This window comes from Bidens hawaiensis, unplaced genomic scaffold (genome assembly GCF_021521415.1).
Source record: "Bidens hawaiensis isolate Kalapana, Puna unplaced genomic scaffold, B.hawaiensis_p1.1 tig00052513_1, whole genome shotgun sequence".
Lineage (NCBI taxonomy): Eukaryota > Viridiplantae > Streptophyta > Magnoliopsida > Asterales > Asteraceae > Bidens > Bidens hawaiensis.
The window spans coordinates 14758-35963 of NW_027499450.1; the positions used below are offsets into that span (position 1 = coordinate 14758).

The window sequence follows — 21206 nt, forward strand, 5'->3', positions numbered from 1 at the left end:
AAATCTCATTTACTAGCTAGATACATAAAACAGTACTTGTTCCAAAAACACACCTCTAATTTGTGTATTGGTGTTGCTTGAGAAGATCTTAATTAGTCTTGAACCAACCATTCATGGTTTACCATTAGTTTAAAATTCAGTTATGTTCATGAGAAATTAAACTTTAATTGTCTAGGTCTCTGAAGAAACGTGGATCGGCTCACTGGTACGATCAACTTTCCTCGGGTATGAGTATGCTATTTCACCAATGGTTCTCCGGAGTATGAATTCTTCCACCTACAAAACGAGTAGCACCGTGAACTTACCCCTCAGAAAGGGACAGACGGGTCCTCTTTGGGGTAACCCTCCGGTGTGAGAATAAGAGATTGTAGGAGAAGATAATAATAATCTGAGAGTGAGTAAGGAATTGGAATGTATTTTCTTGCTTACCTCCCCTTGTGGAGGTGGTGTGGTATTTATAGTGTTAGGGTTTCCAATGATTGGGCTCAGATCCCATTAGGGCCTTTTTGGCCTCCTCCTGTTGCTTTGCGCCACGTGTCCTTAGGACACCTGGTGCTTTTTCATTGATTATTCTCTGACCCAGGTATTTCACCTGACCCATGTGCAATCACGTGGTAGCACATGGGTTTTGCTGAGTTGTCCACCTTTCATTGGCAGCTGTCAACATCAGCATATTCTTATTCCTTAAAGGATACCTTCTGGAAGGTTGTCTGACGAGCACAATCAAGGTTGTCCTTATCCTGATTTGGATAAGGACGAGGTTGATTATGTGCTCGTGTGATATGCGCCTATCCTGAGGATGCGCGAGGTCTTCTCTTTATTCTCACGCGCAGATGTTTCATGCGTAGATGTGATATGCGCCAGCATATGTAATATGCGCCACGCGCAGATGCGTCACGCGCAGATGTGATATGCGTGAGCATGTGATATGCGCCACGCGTAGATGCGCCACGCGCAGATGTGATATGCGTGAGCATATATGGTGCGTGAGCATATGTGATATGCGCCATGCGCATAGGTTTTGGCTTTGTGCCTTCATGATATCTTGATTTCAAGCCTCTTGTCTATATCTTGTGGGTTGACCCGCCCCGCTCGATGTTAAGGCGGGTACATACCTCTTCAAGCCCCCCCAGTCTAATGTGTGTATTGTCTCGCACGAGCGAGGTAAGATAGATATTAGACTTAATAGTTCTCTTTTAATAGGGTTTGTCTTTTCCTTTTTTATTTCTCATCGTTGCGCGAAATTCTATCCTTTTGGTTAAAATGAATCGTCCATGTACGTGGTTGGTTGGTGCTGACATGCGTCAGAGATGGAGACATGTGTCAGACTTTTCGTGTGCTCGAGGTGCTACAGTTGCCTTTCATGTCCCCTCACACAGTGTCAGGAACACGTGTCGCGCTCGCGTTGGCCTGCACCTGCGAGTGGGGGCGCGTGAACTCTGATCAGTACCTGTTTCGTTCCCTTTTATGTCCCCTCACACAGTGTCAGGAACACGTGTCGCGCTCGCGTTGGCCTGCACCTGCGAGTGGGGGCGCGTGAACTCTGATCAGTACCTGTTTCTCTCTCTCCTGGGCCTATAAAAGCAAGCCTTTTGAGTTGTTATTCTTCATCTTCATTGTTATTTCAAAGCTTTTTCTTTCCTTCCATTTTTATTCCGATTAAGAGCTTGTCTTTTGCTTCCAGATTTCCGTTCTTGAAGTAACCTCTGTTTGATTCACAGTTGTATGTCTGATAACCCAGACGCCACAATCTCCCCCAGCAGAAGCCGTGTAAAATCATTAGTCATGTCCACTTTGAAGAAGACCGGCAAGGGAAAACGGGCTGCTGAGGCCTCGTCAGAGGAGGTGGGGAAGGGCAAGACAGTGAAGAGGTGGGATGAGATTCCCTGCAAGTTGAGACAGTCTGATTTCGACAGTCTCATCGCCTCTCAGGGTTTTCTCCCTGAGTACGGCTGTATGCTCCCGGCGGCCGGGCAAACGGCGGCAGATCCGCCCACCGGCTATATCTCCTTATACTGTCATTTTTTCACTCACTGCAACCTTCGTCTCCCGATGACAAGGTTTATGGGTGCGCTGCTTAAATTTCATGGGATTCACATATCCCAAGTCCATCCTTTTGGACTTGTGCGCATGACTCATTTTGAGTTCATGTGCAAAGCTCAGCGCGAGGAGCCAACCCCTCGGCGCTTTCAATTTTTTTATGAGCCAAAAATCCAAAACTCTTGGTTCTCATTCGTTCCTCGCAGTCAGAAGGTCAAGTGCTGCACTGTTTCCTTCAAGAGCCTTCATGACTGGTCTGAGAAATTTTTCTATATTAAGGCTGGTGTGATTCCCATACGCATGACCATGCGCGCGATCACTTCTGCGCCCGCGGATGTGAATGTTCTTAAGAACCCAACTGGCGCATGGGTTAATAAGTTGACTGCTGAACCATCCCCCGCCAAGAATATTTGCGAGGAGGCGCTGGTGGGGGTTGGCATGAGCAGGAGGTGGGCCGACAGCGCGACTGAGCCTGTTATCCAAGTTGATGGATTATGTGAGTTATTAGCTCATTGCATTATTTCTGAGCGAATATAATTCGTTTTGCTGATATCATTTGTCTTGTTTTATGCAGTAAGCAAGGAGTACGTCCACGCCGCCTATGATGAGCATATGGAGGGTGGCTCTGTCGCGCTGGGCGCTGGGGAAGTTGGCTTCCCCGATCGCTTCGCTGATATGTTCATCCCTGTTGATTTGGGATTTTGCTTTGACAGCGATGCGCCTGGTAGGCCTTTGTACTTATGCTTATGCCTTTAGAATACCAAATTTGGTTAACATTTCTGTTGCACGTATTGTAGATGCGCTCGAGAACTATGAGCTGGAGCTCGCGGAAGAAGAGGTGGAGGAGGAAGCTGAGGTGCCACAACTCAAGCGTAAAGCTAAAGGGAAAACTGGCGCAGGGGCCAGTAAAAAACAGAAGAAAAATGATGCCCCTGTTGCTCAGGATCCTCCTACTCAGGCGAAGGGACTTAAGTAAACCAAGGGGTTTACCTCCAAGGTTTCCTTGTCCACTTTGCCTCAAGGTGTGGGCAGTCCTCCTGTCCACACGAGGTATGGTGCCGCCACCTCCTCTCTTCGCGCGGCGGAAAAGGGAAGCGGCGCTGCGCCTGCTGTTTCCTCTTCAACAGGTATACTTTGTTTATACTTTATGGTTTTATGAACGTGATTCCGATAGAGTTATTAATGAATCTTTGCTCACTCAAATGCTTGTAGAGCAGGCGACCTTGGTGGATCAACCTCAGGCGCAACAAGGTACCGAGGCTGCGCCGAAGGTTGCTTTGAAGTCCCCTGTTTTGCACTCAAAAAGGGGGAAAATGTACTTCATGGCGATGTTTAACTCGCGAACGGCGGTGCGCCAAGGTATATATTGCGCTTTTATTTTCTGACTTTTTTCTTTTTAGATCAAGTCTTGAATCATTTCTCTTTGTTGGTTTTTTCATAGGCATTATAGCTGGCACACAAGCTGCTGGCGGCACTGCTGGCGCCGGCGCCAGCGCCGTTGGTTCTGCTCCTGCTCCAGCAAGCACTGAATCTCCCCTCATTGGGATTACTAAGGAGCAGGAGGCTGTTTTACGCGCTGATCTCGCGGCGTCGAGACCTCCCTCACCTCCTCCTGCGCGCAGCCCTCCTCACGAGACTGGTTTTGATTTTTCCAGGTCGCAGGAGAAAAGGCCTGTTACAGAGGAAGATGAGGAGGCCCATTTTGAAGACTCCGATGGCGGCCGCGCAAGCCCTGTAGCGCCACGAGATTTCGTGGCGCAGTCTTCTCATGGGGCTGGCGCTGACTTTTCTGCTTGCTCCCCGCAGGTATAAGTTCGTTTTGCTCCGCTGCGCGGACTTCCATATTAGTGTTTAGATGACTAGAACGTTGCTTTGTGTTTGCAGGAAGCCGATCACATATACCGCCCGAGATGGAATATTACTGAGGATAGCTCATTTCAGTCCATGGGGGTGTGTGAAGACTTCTGGGCTCACTCCGTGCCTCCAGCTGAAAGGAGGTTTCAGGAGGAGCGCGCCCGCGTGGACTTGCTCAACGACCATCTTTTCGCTGGGTCAGCGTTCTTTGCTGCCTCCCAAGAGCTTCGCTATGATTATGTAAAGGTGCGTGATGCTCTTGCGGAGGCCAAGCAAGAGGCTAAGGTATCTGCTTGGAATCTTTCTGACGCTCGAGAGAGAGCTGAGAAACTCCAAGCAGAACTCAGCGAGAACCGAGCAAGTGCCAACGCTGCCTTCGTGAAGCGCGGGCATGAGCTGCAGGCTGCGCGGGAGAAGCTGCAGGCAGCAGAGGCGGACGCAGCCAAGTATGCGCGGCGAGTGCGCGACTTGGAGCTGGATGCAGAGGCGCTTGACCAAGCGCTTGTGCAGTCTATCACTGAAAAATCTTCATTAGAGAGTGAGGTTGCGCGCCTGAAGAAGGAGCTTGAGGCCGCGCAGGCAGAGAAGGATGAAGCCCTGGCGACGGCAGCGTCTAGCCAAGAAGCGCTCGATGCTGCGCGAGCGGAAAGGAAAGAGGCCTTGGCGGCAGCAGCGTCCGACAGAGAGGAGCTGAAACAGACCAAGGAAACTGTTGAGTTGTTAAACTCTCAGATTCCTGCTCTTGAGACGTCTGTTTCTTCCCTCGCGCAGGATCGCCAATGGCTAGTCTCACAGGGTATGACTCGTTGCGCTTATGCGATGAAATACTCAGACGAGTTTCAGACCCTTGTGATGGATTGCAACGCTGCCTCGCGCTTGGTGGGTCGAGCTGAAGGGTTTAAGGATGGCTGTGAATATAGCATGCTGAAGAAGAACCCATCCGACTACCCTTATCAGCTCGACGTTGTCTGCGCGGACATGGCCGAGGTGGGGGAGAAGTATTTGAATACTCCCATTCCCATCCTTGAGCAGGTATTTTAACCTTAATGAGTTTACCTTGACTTATTTTCCTAGTCTTTTTGTACTCACACTTTTCCTTATGCTTTGCAGATAGCCTTGCTTGCTGATCAGCCCGATCTCGGCGCTCTAAAGAAATTACTTGACGAGTGTGAAGGGGCTGGTGGCGGCGATGATGGCGCGGGCAATGCTGCCTCTGCTAGCGGCTCTGGCGTGGCCAAAGGACCCGCTCCTGACACTATTGTGATAGAAGACGACTTCATTCAAGACGAACAGCTTGACTATGGCAAGTTTGGAGATGACGAGGAGCGGGCTGCGCCAGATGCTGAGGGAGGTAATGATGAGGGCGATGAAGAGGCTGACGTCGACATAGAGACTTGAGAAGCCCTTCATGTTTTTTTTTTTTATTATTTGCAGTTTGTATCTCATCATTTTGTAAATTTGTAACCTTCTATGTTTTGGAATGAAATTTTGTTTTTCCCTTATTCGCATCTTGCGCATTCCCCATTCATCTCTTTATATTGCATGTTTGCTTGTTGAATATAAGATATGTTTGCACGTTGAAATAAGAACAAGGTTGTAAGGAAATTATTTTACTTAATCCTTGTCATATTTTAAGTGATTTTGCAATATCCTGACTATGTTGACACGTGCCTTGGCGTTTCATTATTTCTCTTTTGCGCGACGTTATCGCGCATTTATTATAGGGAATTATGAGTTTTTTAGCCTTTACGTGTCAGTATGTGTTACTCTGATATCCATTACAATTCCATGCGCGACCTCGACCTGAGACCTTAACAACTATGTTTTGGCATGTGCTTTGCCTTAGTTGTGCTTAGGTATTTTTATGGTCTAGCTGCGCAGCATGTAGGATGGATCTTGTGAGTGATTTGAGCTAAGGCTCGTATTATTGGGATAAGGCCCTGAGCTAAGGCTCATATTATTGGGCTAAGGCCCTGACGTTTTAGAGTTAAAACTCGTTAACGCGTTTGAGCTTGAAGCTCGCGCATGTATGTTTTACTTCGTTTTATTTTTGTTTTGATGTCAATACAATGTTGTCATATTGCTCAAAATTAATAAAGGGAAGTGTGAAACATGTATGCAAAAAGTAATAGAACACACATTAAGAGAAGATAGCGCGTATCATTATTCATAATGGCTTAAAAAGCCTTGATTACAAACTTGACAATTTTTACATGAAACATTTTCTAAGCTGTGCTGCGTTCCATGCGCGCGGGATCTTCTTTCCATTCAAATCTTTTAAAGCGTATGCGCCTTTTCCCAATTATTCCGAGACTTGATAAGGTCCCTCCCAATTGGGGGACATCTTTCCCGGGGGTATCGCGCGGCTAGCTTCATTGTTTCGAAGGACAAAATCATTCTTCTTGAAGTGGCATTCTTTCACGCGCTGATTGTAATACTTTTCTAGTTTTTTCTTATATTTGGCTTCACTGATGATAGCTGCTTCTCTGCGCCCTTCAAGTAAGTTGAGATCCAACCTTCTTTCGCGCTCGTTATCAATCTTACTCATCATGAGCACTCTATGGGATGGGCATCCAATTTCTGCTGGAATCATAGCCTCCGTTCCATAGGTTAGGCTGAACGGGGATTCGCCATTGCTGGTTTTGCTTAATGTCCTGTGCGCCCACAGGACATTAGGTAGCTCCTCGACCCATGAATGGGATTCTCCCTCCAACCTTTTCTTCAGCCCATTTAGCAAGCTTTGGTTCGCGCGCTCCACTTGGCCATTCCCCTGAGGGTGGTATACTGAAGTGAAGATTTGGTTGATGCGCAATTCCTTGAGCCAACTGGATATCTTCCTGTCAGTGAATTGTTTGCCATTGTCGCTCACAATTTCCATGGGCAGGCCAAAACGGCATATGATGTGGCTCTAAATAAATTGCTTCATCGCCTCGGCTGTGATTTTTGCTAGTGGCTTGGCTTCAACCCATTTTGTGAAATAGTCTACTGCCACTACCAAAAATTTTACTCGCCCTTGCGCTTGCGGTAGGGGACCCACAATATCAACTGCCCATTTGTGGAAAGGCCATGCGGAGGTCACCGGAATCAAGTTGTTCTTTGGCCGCATGGTGTTTGGTGCATAGCTCTGACACGCTTTGCATTTTTGGATCTCTTTTAACGCGTCCAAGTACATGCCTGGCCAATAGTAACCTGCGCTCATTGCCTTGGCAACCACCATGCGCGGGCCAGCATGTATTCCACAGATTCCTTCGTGTATCTCTCTAATCACATAGCTTGCTTCCTCAGCATCTAGGCATTTCATGAGCGGTCCAAGATAAGAGCGTCGATATAATGTACCATCAAGCAGTTCATAGTTCTGCGACTTGTGTCTTATCTTCCTCGCCTGTGCGCGATCGTCCGGTACCTTTCCCTCCTTCAAGAATTCCATTATTGGAGTTATCCATGATGAAGGGGTTGTATGAATTACAAGGACAGACTTCGCTCCCACCGACGGGTTGCTCATTACTTCTACCCTGACATCTTTGCCAAAGTGATCGAAGCTGGTTGATGCCATCTTACTCAGCGCGTCAGCAGACTTGTTTTCACTGCGCAAAATATGTATGATTCTGAAGAAGTCAAATTGCTCGATGAGCTTTTTCGCCTGCTCTAAATACAGAGGCATGGTGTTCTCCTTGGCATCATAAAGGCCATTGACCTATGCTGCTACCAAGTATGAATCAACATGGGCCTCTAGCTTTTTAACTCCGAACTTGTGCGCGATGCGCAGACCAGCCAGCAGGGCTTCATACTCAGCTTCATTGTTGGTGCTCTTGAAATCCAACCTGATTGCGTAAGTATACTCATGACTTTCTGGATCCACCAGCTTGAGGCATGCGCCGGACCCTTCATTGTTTGAAGCTCCATCAGTGAATAATCTCCAAACATTTTCTTCATTATTGGCTCACGGAGGGTCTACCTCGCGCTGAGCCTCTTCAATTTTTCCTTCAGGGATTTCTGCGATGAAATCAGCTAAGACTTGTCCCTTTATTGCTGGACGGGGCTTATAGGCGATCGTGTGCTCTCCTAATTCCAGCGCCCATTTTGTCAGCCTTCCTGAGAGCGCGGGACGCCGCAAGACTTGCTGGATGTTGTAACCAGTCAGAACTTCAATAGGATGACCATTGAAATATCTATGAAGCTTGCGCGACGCGTGTGTTAGTGACAAAACTAACTTTTCCATGATGGAGTAGCGCGTCTCAGGATCTGTCAGCACCCGACTCACATAATAGATTGGTGTTTGGATTCCCTTGCGATCCACCAACAACACTGCGCCGATGGCGCGCTCTCCTGCTGACAGGTACAATGTTAGAGTTTCGCCAGGAAGTGGATCTGTGAGCGCAGGCAGATTTATCAGACATTCTTTTATCTCACTGAAAGCTTGCTCGGCCTCAGGCGTCCACTTGAATTGGCTTTTCTTTAGGCAATTTCTCAATGTGTTAACGAATGGGGTAGATTTGCTTGCATGGTTCGCTAGGAACCTGTTGATTGATACCAATCTACCATTCAACTTTTGAACTTCTTTCATGGTGGATAGTGAGGGCATGTCAAGGATAGCCTCCACCTTCTCTGGGTTCACCTTGAAACCATCCTTGGTGACCATTACACCGAGAAATTTCCCTTCTTCTACGCCAAATGTGCATTTGCTCGGGTTGAGCTTCATGTTTACTTCCTTTAGGCGCCAAAGGGTTTCTTCGATGTCTTTGAGCATTTGTTTTTCCGCCCTGCTTTTGATCACCAAATCATCCACGTAGACTTCTAGGTTTCTTCCAATTTGCTCGTTGAAAACCGCCTCCATGAGTCTTTGGTAGGTGGCTCCCGCATTCTTCAAACCAAAGGGCATTTTTGTGTAACAAAAAACACCCTTGTCGGTTCTGAAGGCAGTCTTGTCCTCGTCTTGTGGTGCCATTTGAATTTGGTGATAGCCCTTATAGGCATCCAAAAAACATTTGAGCTTAAATGGCGCCACAGAGTCCACCTTCGCGTCAATGTTTGGGAGGGGGTAACAATCTTTTGGACATGCTTTGTTGAGGTCTTTGAAGTCAATGCACATCCTCCATGACCCGTTGCTCTTCTTTACCATCACAGGGTTGGCTACCCATGTCTGGTATCGTATTGGGCGGATGATGTTTGCGCGCAGTAGATCCTCTACTTGCTCATTCATGGCCTTTGCCTTCTCATCCCCCATGATTCTCTTCTTTTGAGCAATTGGCTCTACGGACTTGAACATGTTGAGAGAATGTTGCGCCAGGTCTCGCGGAACCCCAGTCATATCGGAATGTTGCCACGCGAAGACCGACATATACGTTGTGAGCAATCTTTTCATTCTCAACCTTGTGTCGTCTGATATCGTAGCTCCAATTGTGATTGTTTGCTCTGGGAATTTTGGGTTGAGAATCCATTCCTCTGGCGCGTTGTTTGCCATTGGAATTTTCATTCTCCCTTCCCGCGGAATACTTGTCACTGCGCACAAATGATCTCGGTATACAAATGTTACACCTGTTGGTGTTGGGAACCCCAACGCGCCGTGCGCTGGCGACGGTATGGCGTTGAATTGGGCAATCGTTCCTCTACCCAAGATCATATTGTGGCATGAAGTGGTGGGCAAGACCAAGAAGTTGACAATTTCAGCTCGCTTGTGTGTCTCATCCCCCATAGTTAGTTCAAATTGTATCTGACCTAAGGGGTGAATGATTTCATTTGAAACACCCGAGATTGGTGCATTCACAATTTCGAGCCTTGCTTGGTCTGCTGGATCCAACTTCCTGAAACATTGCTCATACATGATGTCTGATTCACTGCCAGTGTCCACCAGGACTTTTGACACTTCATAATGAGCAATGTGTGTAGTGATGACTAGAGGACTGCTGATAGAAGGGCCTCCCCTGATTCTTGGGAAGATTACTTGTTGCTCGCGCCAATCTCCTTGGACTTGCGCGCTTCTCTTTCTCGATCTTTGCCCTTGCCTTCCTCCCTCGGCTACACAGATTCTTTTGAACTTTTTGCTGGCTGAGGCTCCATCTGGTTGTTCATTCTCTGGTCTTGGGTTTTTCACCAGGTGAGCCAACTTGCCTGATTTCACATCTCTTTCAATCGCATCCTTCAAATGGTGGCATGCATCGGTGTTGTGCCCTGTGGACTTGTGAAACTCACAATACTTGCCACTGTTTGGTGGTCCCTTATAGTGTAGTGGCTTGGGGCTTTTAAACTGGACATTCTCTGTGCTTAACACTTGTGAAGGCGTTTTAGTGAGGGGAATCCATATTCTTGGTAGAGGTCTGTTAGGCTCTCTGCCGCCTTCCCTCTTGTCACCCTCTCCGCGATTACGACTGTCTTTTTGGGGCTGGGGTGAGCTTGATTGCGCCTGCTTTTCTGCGGGAGAAAAACTGGTTTGTTGCAACCTGGACCATACAGAGTTTTGTTTGCCCCTCCTTTCGTTGTTGCGCGGTGCTTCTGCTTGGTGCCCTCTTTCTCTTGCTCTATCTTGGGCAATTTGTTTTTCATTTCGCGCGAAGACTCGCGATGCTTCCATTAGCTTGGCCCAAGTGGTTGGCATGCCATCTCTGCTCACGAGAGCTCTGCGGAGTTGATCACTGCGCGCACCTTGTATAAAGGCCACGCGCAAGAGTTGCTCAGTGATACCTCCAATTGCAAGAGATTCCTGATTGAAACGAGTTATGTAGTCTTCAATCGTTTCATCATTCCTGCGCACGCAGTGCATGATGTCATCAGGGTCGCGCGTGTGTCTGCGCTGCTGTACGAAGTGAGCTTGGAACTTCTCCAATAGCTCTTCGAAACCATCGATTTGCCCAGTCGGCAAGCTTTCAAACCAGACACGCGCCGCGCCCGTGAGGCAGCGAGCAAACATGTGACACCATGTTGGCATCGTCCAGCTTTCTAGGTTTCCAGTGTTATAAAAACCTTGTAAGAAATCGTCTGGATCTGTTGTGCCATCGTACTTGCCCAACCCACTTGGCATCTTGGTTTTGTGTTGAATGGGAGCCTTCGCGATGCGCTCAGTGAATTTTGAATGCTTCACCAAGATGGCTGGCCTGTACGGTGTGGTTACGTCCACTTGCCCTCTCGCTGGTGGGTTGTACGGTGTGTACAGATCCTGATCGGCTTTGGCTCCAGGCGCCATGTTCATGTGCGCGCGGAGCTGTGAGCCTCCTGCATGAGTATCTCGCGTCTTCCTCATGCTGTGCACTTCTTCATCACTAAAATCAGCGTGTTCAGTGTGAACAGAGTGACCATCTTCCGGCGCGCGCGCCCTTTTTGTTGTTCCTTGAATGGTTTGCTTATCAAACGCAAGCCTTTGTGTTAGGTCGGCTAACTTTTTGTGTTTGACCAGCTCATTGTATTTGTCCATTAAACGCCGTTTTTCGTTTATGAGCCATTCTTTAGGGTCATTTGTTTCATCTTCTGGACCCATTGGTCCTTTTTGTTTCGCGCCGGTCAAATTTTGGAACGTGAGATCGTCTGGAGGAGTTTCAGTCTGGCTATGAGGAGTTGTGATGAAGGGATGGTTACTGGTGGTGCGCGCAGAATCACGCGGCACCCTCAGAAACTGCTGTCCCTCATTAACATCCTCACGCTCAATATCCTCCAGAACTTGATCGCTGTTTCGAACACCAGAAACCATGGTGAAGTTTTTCAGAGAGAACTGATGAGATTTTGTTGCCGTTGTAACAGGTGATGGCGCCAATGAAGAAACGTGGATCGGCTCACTGGTAGACGATCAACTTTCCTCGGGTATGAGTATGCTATTTCACCGATGGTTCTCCGGAGTATGAATTCTTCCACCTACAAAACGAGCAGCACCGTGAACTTACCCCTCAGAAAGGGACAGAGGGGTCCTCTTTGGGGTAACCCTCCGGTGTGAGAATAAGAGATTGTAGGAGAAGATAATAATAATCTGAGAGTGAGTAAGGAATTGGAATGTATTTTCTTGCTTACCTCCCCTTGTGGAGGTGGTGTGGTATTTATAGTGTTAGGGTTTCCAACGATTGGGCTCAGATCCCATTAGGGCCTTTTTGGCCTCCTCTTGTTGCTTTGCGCCACGTGTCCTTAGGACACCTGGTGCTTTTTCATTGATTATTCACTGACCCAGGTATTTCACCTGACCCATGTGCAATCACGTGGTAGCACATGGGTTTTGCTGAGTTGTCCACCTTTCATTGGCAGCTGTCAACATCAGCATATTCTTATTCCTTAAAGGATACCTTCTGGAAGGTTGTCTGACGAGCACAATCAAGGTTGTCCTTATCCTGATTTGGATAAGGACGAGGTTGATTATGTGCACGTGTGATATGCGCCTATCCTGAGGATGCGCGAGGTCTTCTCTTTATTCTCACGCGCAGATGTTTCATGCGCAGATGTGATATGCGCCAGCATATGTAATATGCGCCACGCGCAGATGCGTCACGCGCAGATGTGATATGCGTGAGCATGTGATATGCGCCACGCGCAGATGCGCCACGCGCAGATGTGATATGCGTGAGCATATATGGTGCGTGAGCATATGTGATATGCGCCATGCGCATAGGTTTTGGCTTTGTGCCTTCATGATATCTTGATTTCAAGCCTCTTGTCTATATCTTGTGGGTTGACCCGCCCCGCTCGATGTTAAGGCGGGTACATACCTCTTCAGTCTCAATGTTTATGTTGATCACCATATAGAATTTCTAGAGTTAAGAAAAAACATGTGTGAGCCTTCATTAGCATTAAAAATTCACTAAGTAATGTTTTCTACATTGTACTCTAGTTTTGCGATAACTATAAATAAGTTAAAATAACTAACTTCACTAAAAAAAAGAGAGGCTAATTAGCATCGTTGATGTTGATCGACGATTAAACATGATGTTTTCACTTGCGATACATTCCCATGCATTTTGCGTTATCGTTTAAAAAAATTACACTTTTAGAGTCGGCGTCGAACCACTTCCTCTCGAGCTAACATCATTAAGAATTACCTATTTACGCTCACATGCCTAACACATGTAAGGAATTAACGACTTTTTAGATGCTAGTTAGTCTGAAGAAAAAAACAAACAAAAGTTTACTTTTTAAAGGACTTTTAGTCCGTCTCTGTTTAATGTACAATAATTGTAATTGTGCCTTTAATATTTGCCAATAAGTTGCATTTTAAATCTCTTCTTTAAGTTTGTTTGATGTGACAACCAATTCACCATTATCCAAAAACCAATAGGCAAACAAAAGTAATAATAATAAAAATGTGTCGCGCATACATAGATGTTTAATGATAAAAAGAATATGCTAGCTGATGTTAGTATTAGTATTGTAAACGTAAAGTATAATTCATGTCATTATTAGTTATTAATATTTATTATTAGTTTTAGGACTAGGTCTTTGGCCTCAACTGTTATTTATTAACTTCCACTTAGTCAGTTGCTCACAAATCATAATCCACCTCAATATTTATATTCTTGTATGGTTTTCGATCTTGCCTATTATATAAAGGGGAAAGGGGTGTATATGTTACATACATAGTCAAATATGTCCTCCATGGCTACTGTAGTTGTTATTTTGGGTCTCCTTGTCACATTCTTCGATACAGCAGGTTCATCTCTCTCTCCCTCCCCCTCTCTCAAACGTTCAAATCGTGAAACTAGTTTGAGAAAAGAACTAATTGTCACTGTCAGAGTAGTTGAAACCAAATGTTTTTCGTAAATTTTGGTTCATTTTCTACCTTCTAGTCGTGTTTGATAAAACATAACATTTTATAAACACGACTATCTAAACAAAAACATTAAATGACTTGTATGAATAAAGACCATAATCTATGTAGAATCACAAGTTGGAGTATGTTATGGAATGCTTGGCAACAATCTTCCATCCGCGCCAGAAGTCATAAGTTTATATATTACAAACAACATAAAGCGTATGCGACTCTATGATCCTAACCAAGCCGCTCTACAAGCATTGGGTGGATCTAACATTGAGGTGTTGATAGGGGTCCCGAATTCAGATCTTCAATACGTTGCTGCAAGTCGTGACAATTCTTTTGATTGGGTATGGAAAAACATTATGAGCTATCCAAATGTCACGTTTCGTTGCATATCAGTTGGAAATGAGATTAAGCCGTCTGATACCACGTTAGCTCCATTGGTGTATCCTGCATTGCTTAACATCCAAGAAGTCATTGAGGTTTATGGTCTCAAGAATCAAATCAAAGTTTCAACTTCGATTGACACAACTTTGATCGGAGCCAATTTTCCTCCTTCAGTTGGTGCGTTCAGTGATGATGCTAGGGCTTACATTGACCCGATCATCGCGTTCTTAGTTTCCACCAATTCACCATTGTTGGTCAATGTCTATCCATATTTCAGGTATATTTTTCATTATGATTATCATATTCATAAATCATGTCTACATCATTTTCATTTTATTGATTTATTTAAATCATATGATCCATTTAAATATAACTTAAAAACACCTTGATAGTATATTACAATTAATGCCCCTTTGAATGGTTAATTTACATTTTAAGTCCCTCGTACCTTTTGTTCATTAGTTATGTTGATAATCCAAGAGACATATCGCTAGCCTATGCGATATTTACTTCTCCTGGAATCGTAGTTCAAGATGGATCATATGGATACCAAAACCTTTTTGATGCAATAGTAGATGTGGTGTACTCAGCATTAGAGAAAGCAGGAGGGCCTTGGGTGGAAGTTGTAGTTTCAGAAACCGGATGGCCATCAGACGGTACATTTGCAGCAACATTTGATAATGCACGCACATACTATACGAATATGGTTGCACATGCGCGATGGGGCACGCCTAAGAGGCCTGGAAGACCCATAGAGACATACTTGTTCGCCATGTTCGATGAGAACCATAAGGAACCTCAATATGAGAAAAACTTTGGAATATTTTATCCAAATCAACAGGCAAAGTATAACCTCTATTTCACCTCGATCCAAAAGGGGTTCGAGCCGAATTATCTTGGTTTTCATGGACATAATGTGTCGGAGGGCGAATTCGAAAAAATTGTTGCTTAATGTGTTTTCTTGTGATCTTGGTTCAATCATACATATGTTTGTAAATGTTAACGTGCTCTACTTGTATCCTTTGTTAATGTTCGTAAACTAAAAATGTCAAAAAACTCATAATGATCAAAATGGTTGGACTGCAAAAACTTAATTAAGCCCAAAGATTAGTGGTCCCATGTTATGCAAACATCCGATTTTATAAGAAAAAATAATAATAATACTAAAAAAAACTAATTATTATAAATGCAACCGATTTTATAACCAAGCCCAATTGTTATGAGCTTTAGGGTTTCTCCACAATTTCACTCTACTAGTGTATAATATTGTATGTCTATGTATGTAGACGAATAAAATAATTTTTTTTCTTTCGGTTCTCTCTAATTTTTATCACGTTATCAGCATGGTGTTCTCAACTCTCAACCAAACTCATGCCCTTGCTCCTTAATAAAAGATTGGTGGATCACTTAAACTATAGTTGTATGACACTACATACTGTTGAATATAGATATTGATTCATGAATTAGAATATGTATGTAATGTTTCGTGATGAAAAAAAGGACGAAAAACGACCATGAAAAAATGTAACACCCTAACCGTGAAATAACTTATAAGACCATCCTAATACAAAACTAGCAATAAATAAGAGTAAGATAGAAGGTAGGAATCTATAAAGTATTGGTTTATAAAAATAAGAAAATAATATAATTATAACAAACATAGTTTAAAAACAGTTTTAAATAAATCAAAAGGTAAAAAGAAATCGAATAATTATATCAAATCAAATAATTATAAAGAACATAAGGAAGATTAATGATTAGAAAATAGGGACGTGCCGTCTAGATTTTCCCTTGTTTTGTTGTGTGTAATTGTAATGTGTAAGTAACATTTATAGATCATAAAAAGTGGAAATAACTTTTGTGGCATGTGTCCTATCACCATTAATTCATTATCCGTTGGTTTACATGTGGTGAAACTATGCTTAATACCACGAAATATATATTTATTTTATAAGATGGTGTTCTTATCTTACGTTGTTAAGTTTTGAACAATAAATTTCTTTTAATCATTGTCGTATGTGGCACGGAACCATGATTTCTCTCTCTCAAATCCGGATGGTTAAAGTCTTTGTCTTTGTTAGTAGACCACCACCCTATTGAGACACGGTTAAGTTTCTAAATCTATAAAAACACAACAAAAATATATTCTTTATAGCATTTAGGGAGTTAAAAATATAAAAAATTACCTTCTCTACATGTGTTTGACTTAATCATGGGTAACAGGGTCAAATTATTTTACAAAAGGGGACAAAAATAAGAATGATGAGAAGGATTTGTAACCATAAAAAAAACCCTCTAAAAATAATAATAAAATTATAACTCAAAATTTAATTAAAAAAACGAAAAAAGTAAAAAACACAAAAATGTTTCCACCGTCTTTCTCGTTCTAAAAAAAACGCAATGTTGAGTGAAAAACATATTTGTGTCTTTTTGTTTTCTCATTGGGTTTTGTTTTTATTTTTGTCATTGATTGTGTCTTTTTTTTCTTGATATTATGTTATATTACTTAACATTTTGTTATATTTTGTTCGGCATTGTGTTATATTTTGCGATCTATTATGCCATTTTCTAGTTATAAATGTGTCTTTTATTCATTTTCGTCATTGTGTATTTGATCTTGGCATTGTGTCTTTTCGTCAGATTTTTTTTTTGAACGGGAATGTTGGGGAAACATTTTAGTTTTTAAATTTTTTTGTTTTTTATTTATATTTTAAGTTATGTTTTTTTACTATTTTTTTTTTTGAACTTATTTTTAAGAGGGTTTTTGTGTGGTCACAAATTATTTTCATACTTTTTTTATTTTTCTCCCTTTATATTTTAACTTTACCCTATCAAAATATTGAGTTTTTATATTTTAAAAGAGAGAAACATGTAAAAATAGAGTTATTAATATAGTTTCTTTTGATATTTGCAAAAGGTTAAATATATTATTATTATTATTATTATTATTATTATTATTATTATTATTATTATAGAAACCGTTTGGCTTCAATTCATTATTAGCCATCACCATCATTCACCCAAAATAGAATACAAAAACTCCAAGTAGGCACTAGGCCGCCATGATAAGAACTAGTGTGTTTACACACATACATAAGATATTCAATGTATAAGGAGAATATGCCGATGTTACACGATAAAGAGTCAGCTGATATGTTCATTATAACTCGTTAAATGTTTAATAAATTACAAGTTTCTCTAAGAAAAACTTGAGTTTAACCAATAAAGTATAGTTCGTAGTAGTAGATAAGAGAATTTTACTACAATCCTCCAAGAAGAGAATTCTATTATTATTTTTTTAAACAGCGGATATTATATAAAGCACCGACTAACAAGAAACTAGTCGGGCAAAAACAAGGAAGGAAAATTACATAAATAAAAGAGGGTTTTTCAACCACTCTATCCAATTAGCTTTACACTTACTCTTTCTACTCGAATACCAAAGGAAAGTGAAGTAACCTCATCAAACAACAACAAATACATCATGTCTTTTCAAGAAAACAGTATCATTTCGAAGCTTCCAAATTGCCCACCAAGCAGCATATATAATCGCACCCACAATTTCTTTCTTGAGCCTCTTAAAAGACAGGTTCTCAACCCACTCCATGAGATCAGTTGGGAACCGCAAAGCTGGAAACTTCACATTAAGCCATCTTTCAATAAAATCCCAGATCTTCTTAATCGAGACGCACTCTCAAAAAACATGAATAACGGATTCTGTACCATAGTTACACAAGGGACAAATAGTTGACGGAATATCTATCCCCTTAGTAGCCAAATTTGTCCTCGTTGGCAAATGATTTCCCACACCCCTCCACCCGCAAATATTTATTTTTCGAGGCAAACAAGAGAACCAATTTGTTTTTCTAGAAGCACTAGGGAGTGTACTGTTATCAATTCTCTCCTGAATACCCTTAACCAAGAATTCAGACATCCCTTGCAACAACCAAACCCATCGATCATTAGCATTCGAAATCGAGAATCTATTAATCAAATCTTGCATTTCTAGAAACTGAGTCATTTCGACACCCCATCAGAGATCCCTACACCACTCCCACGACTTTCTAGAAGAGAATTCTATTATAACGATCTTAATCTACTTATGTTCCACTTAGGATTTGTCCTAGAAACGTAAAGTACAATTCATAGTATGATTGAATCATATGTCTCATCCATTAAAGATATTATTATTAGTGTTGAATGTATCAATTGGTTTATGTTCATATTATATTAAGCTACATACATAGGATAAGAATAAGATCCTTTTTATTTATGGTTCCACTTGCTCACAAGTCATGATTTTGACAAAAGCCGCCTCAATATTTAAATTCTTTTTAAGGCTATTTGCCCATTATATAAAGGGTCATATGTTACAATGTTACATAACCAAACATGTCTTCAATGGCTACTCTACTTATTATTTTTGGTCTTCTAGTTTCATTCCTAGATACAACAGGTTCATCTACCTCCCTCATCATATTTGGGGTGCCAAGTTGCTTTCGCATTTTCGGTTAATTGTTTAAAGGTGTATTGGTTTTTATTTATTTTAATTATTATTTTTTAGTCGCTGTCGGTTCTAACTAACGAATTGGCTGATAAATAATCCCATCTTTTACCACATTTGTTCCTAACGGCCCTTGACTAACAGAATCCTAACGTCGTTAGTTGCAGGTATATGAGAAAACGTTTTTTGCAGGAAAACTCACATTTTTTCCGGAAAAACTCAACATTTTCGTCTCAAACATCTTTGTAATCTTAGATCGGAACCCTAGAACCATCTTCGGAATCGGTTGGTGGTGCTCAAGTGGTGGGGATTGGTTGGTGGTGGTGTTCAGGTTGAGTTTTCCGGAAAAAAAAAAGTGACTTTCCGGACAAAACCGTTTTTCCGGCGACATGCAACTAACAACGTTAGCATTCTATTATTTGCGGACCATTGGGAACAACTATGATAAAATGTGGGATCGTTATTAGCCAATTTGTTAATGGTACCGACAACGACCAAAAAAGGATAGCCAGATTAATAAAAACCAATACACCTTATCTAAAATCATTGATGGGTATCTATTGGCGTTATTTTCTTGTAACTTAGCCGTTATAATTTCACACTTGTGATAATTAAACATATAAACTTTGAAAAACTTATGATTTCGTCACCTATTTAAGTTTATGTGTAAGTGTTATAAAGAGTCACATGTCTAAATTCATGAAAAGTTTATAACTTCTAAATCTTGTCTTATAATTTATACAATTTTTTAAATGAGTAGAGATTGTTAATCTATGTAGAATCACAAGTTGGAGTATGTTACGGAATGATGGGTAACAATCTTCCATCTGCGGCACAAGTCATAAGTTTATACAACTCAAACAACATCAGGCGAATGCGACTCTATGATCCTAACCAAGCCGCTCTAGAAGCATTGAGTGGATCCAACATTGAGGTGATGGTAGGGATCCCGAATTCTGATCTACAATACGTTGCTGCAAGCCGCGACAATTCATTTGATTGGGTTTGGAGAAACATTATGAGCTATCCAAGTGTCAAATTTCGTTACATAGCAGTTGGAAACGAGGTTAAGCCGTCTGATAGCACGTTGGCTCCATTGGTGCACCCTGCTTTGACCAACATTAATGAAGTCGTTGCGTTTTATGGCCTCAAGGATCAAATCAAAATTTCAACTTCGATTGACACGTCTTTTATCGGGGTCAGCTATCCTCCATCACAAGGTGCATTCAGAGACGATGCTAGGGCTTACATTGACCCGATCATCGGGTTCCTCGTTGCTGTCAATGCACCATTGTTGGTCAATATCTATCCATATTTTAGGTATATTTTTCATCCTAGATTATCACAATATATTGCAACTATATGATCTTTATAGAATTTTTAAAAATGTTATGACCCAATAAATACACCATTTTGGCCAAAGTGGTGGCTCATACTTATTGGCATAAAATATAAAAAGACACTAAAGTCAAAATTGAGAATATTGAATGTGATTGTGAACAGGGGTGTTTAAGGAATCTGAAATCCGAATCAATCGAAACATGATTAATCCGATTCAAATTCTTATTCGGATATTCAGATCGGATCGATCCGAATAACCAATTCGGATTCAGATCAGAGTTGGATATGGATTTCAAAAAATTCCGAATAGTTCGTATTATTCAGATATCCGAATCTATAGCATGTTATTAGTGTATATAACCAAGTCCATTAACATTTACAATAACCTTATAACCATAACTTCATTATTTGTTCAATCAACCTAACACACCATAAGCAAAAATGTCATCACTCCGTCGTTATACTCTCTAGCACCACTTAACTTCTTTCTTCTTATAGTGTTTTATTTTTATTTTGCAGTTTTGTATGTTTATTTAATAAAACTTAAGTTTGTATATTTATTATACGAATTATTCGGATAATTTCGGATTATCCAAATCCGATCCGAATTCATCCGAATTCAATTCGGATCGGATTCGGATAGGATAGGAATGTTCCTAATTCAGATTGGATCGGATTTTGGATAGGTTCTAAAATTTCAAAGCCGAACAATCCGAACCGAACAAATCAAATAACCCGCTATCTGATCTGATGAACACCCCATTTGTGCATAGACCTGATAAAAATCTTACAAATATAAACCTTATTGAATGATTAATTTACCTTCAAGTTCATCTCATTTTGTCTTTTGTTATTTAGTTATGCTGGAAATCCGACAGACATATCACTAGCCTATGCGACGTTTACTTCTCCTGGAACCGTAGTACAAGATGGAGCAAATGGATACCAAAACCTTTTTGATGCAATACTAGATGCAACATACTCGGCATTAGAGCGGGCCGGAGGGTCCTCATTGCAAATTGTGGTGTCAGAAACCGGATGGCCATCAGCCGGTGCATTTGCAGCAACATTTGACAATGCGCGCACATATTACACAAATATGGTTGCACACGCTCCACGTGGTACACCTAAGAGACCAGGAAGAGCCATAGAGACATACTTGTTCGCAATGTTTGATGAAATCAACAAGGAACCTCAACTAGAGAAAAACTTTGGAGTGTTTTATCCGAATCAACAGGCAAAGTATAATCTTAATTTCAATGCAATCCAAAAAGGATACGAGTCGATTTAGACTTGCTTTTCTTGAAATGCGTAAAGTGTATTTTGTACAATGAATTTTAAAATTTTCATGTGCTTAAT

At 42.0% G+C, this 21206-nt stretch overlaps 2 protein-coding genes across 2 annotated transcripts; both read left to right on the top strand.

Moving 5' to 3' along the window:
- The first annotated feature begins 13625 nt into the window (after positions 1 to 13625).
- On the top strand, positions 13626 to 14992 carry LOC143599696 (lichenase-like). The gene is made up of 2 exons (XM_077077596.1): positions 13626 to 14279; positions 14465 to 14992. Exons 1-2 carry the CDS (start codon positions 13765 to 13767, stop codon positions 14952 to 14954), a joined length of 1005 nt encoding a protein of 334 aa, XP_076933711.1. The 5' UTR covers positions 13626 to 13764; the 3' UTR covers positions 14955 to 14992.
- Positions 14993 to 18394: 3402 nt separating this feature from the next.
- On the top strand, positions 18395 to 21180 carry LOC143599695 (lichenase-like). Its single transcript, XM_077077595.1, has 3 exons — positions 18395 to 18458; positions 19286 to 19826; positions 20706 to 21180. The coding sequence occupies exons 1-3, from the start codon at positions 18395 to 18397 to the stop codon at positions 21136 to 21138; spliced, it is 1038 nt and encodes a 345-aa protein (XP_076933710.1). The 3' UTR covers positions 21139 to 21180.
- Positions 21181 to 21206: the final 26 nt, after the last annotated feature.

Coding starts and splice junctions, on each gene's coding strand:
- LOC143599696 (XM_077077596.1), top strand. CDS start 13,765: ATGCTTGGCAACAATCTTCCATCCGCGCCAGAAGTCATAAGTTTATAT. Junction 14,280..14,464: donor AATGTCTATCCATATTTCAG/GTATATTTTTCA, acceptor TTTGTTCATTAG/TTATGTTGATAATCCAAGAG.
- LOC143599695 (XM_077077595.1), top strand. CDS start 18,395: ATGTCTTCAATGGCTACTCTACTTATTATTTTTGGTCTTCTAGTTTCA. Junction 18,459..19,285: donor TTCATTCCTAGATACAACAG/GTTCATCTACCT, acceptor TAATCTATGTAG/AATCACAAGTTGGAGTATGT. Junction 19,827..20,705: donor AATATCTATCCATATTTTAG/GTATATTTTTCA, acceptor TTTGTTATTTAG/TTATGCTGGAAATCCGACAG.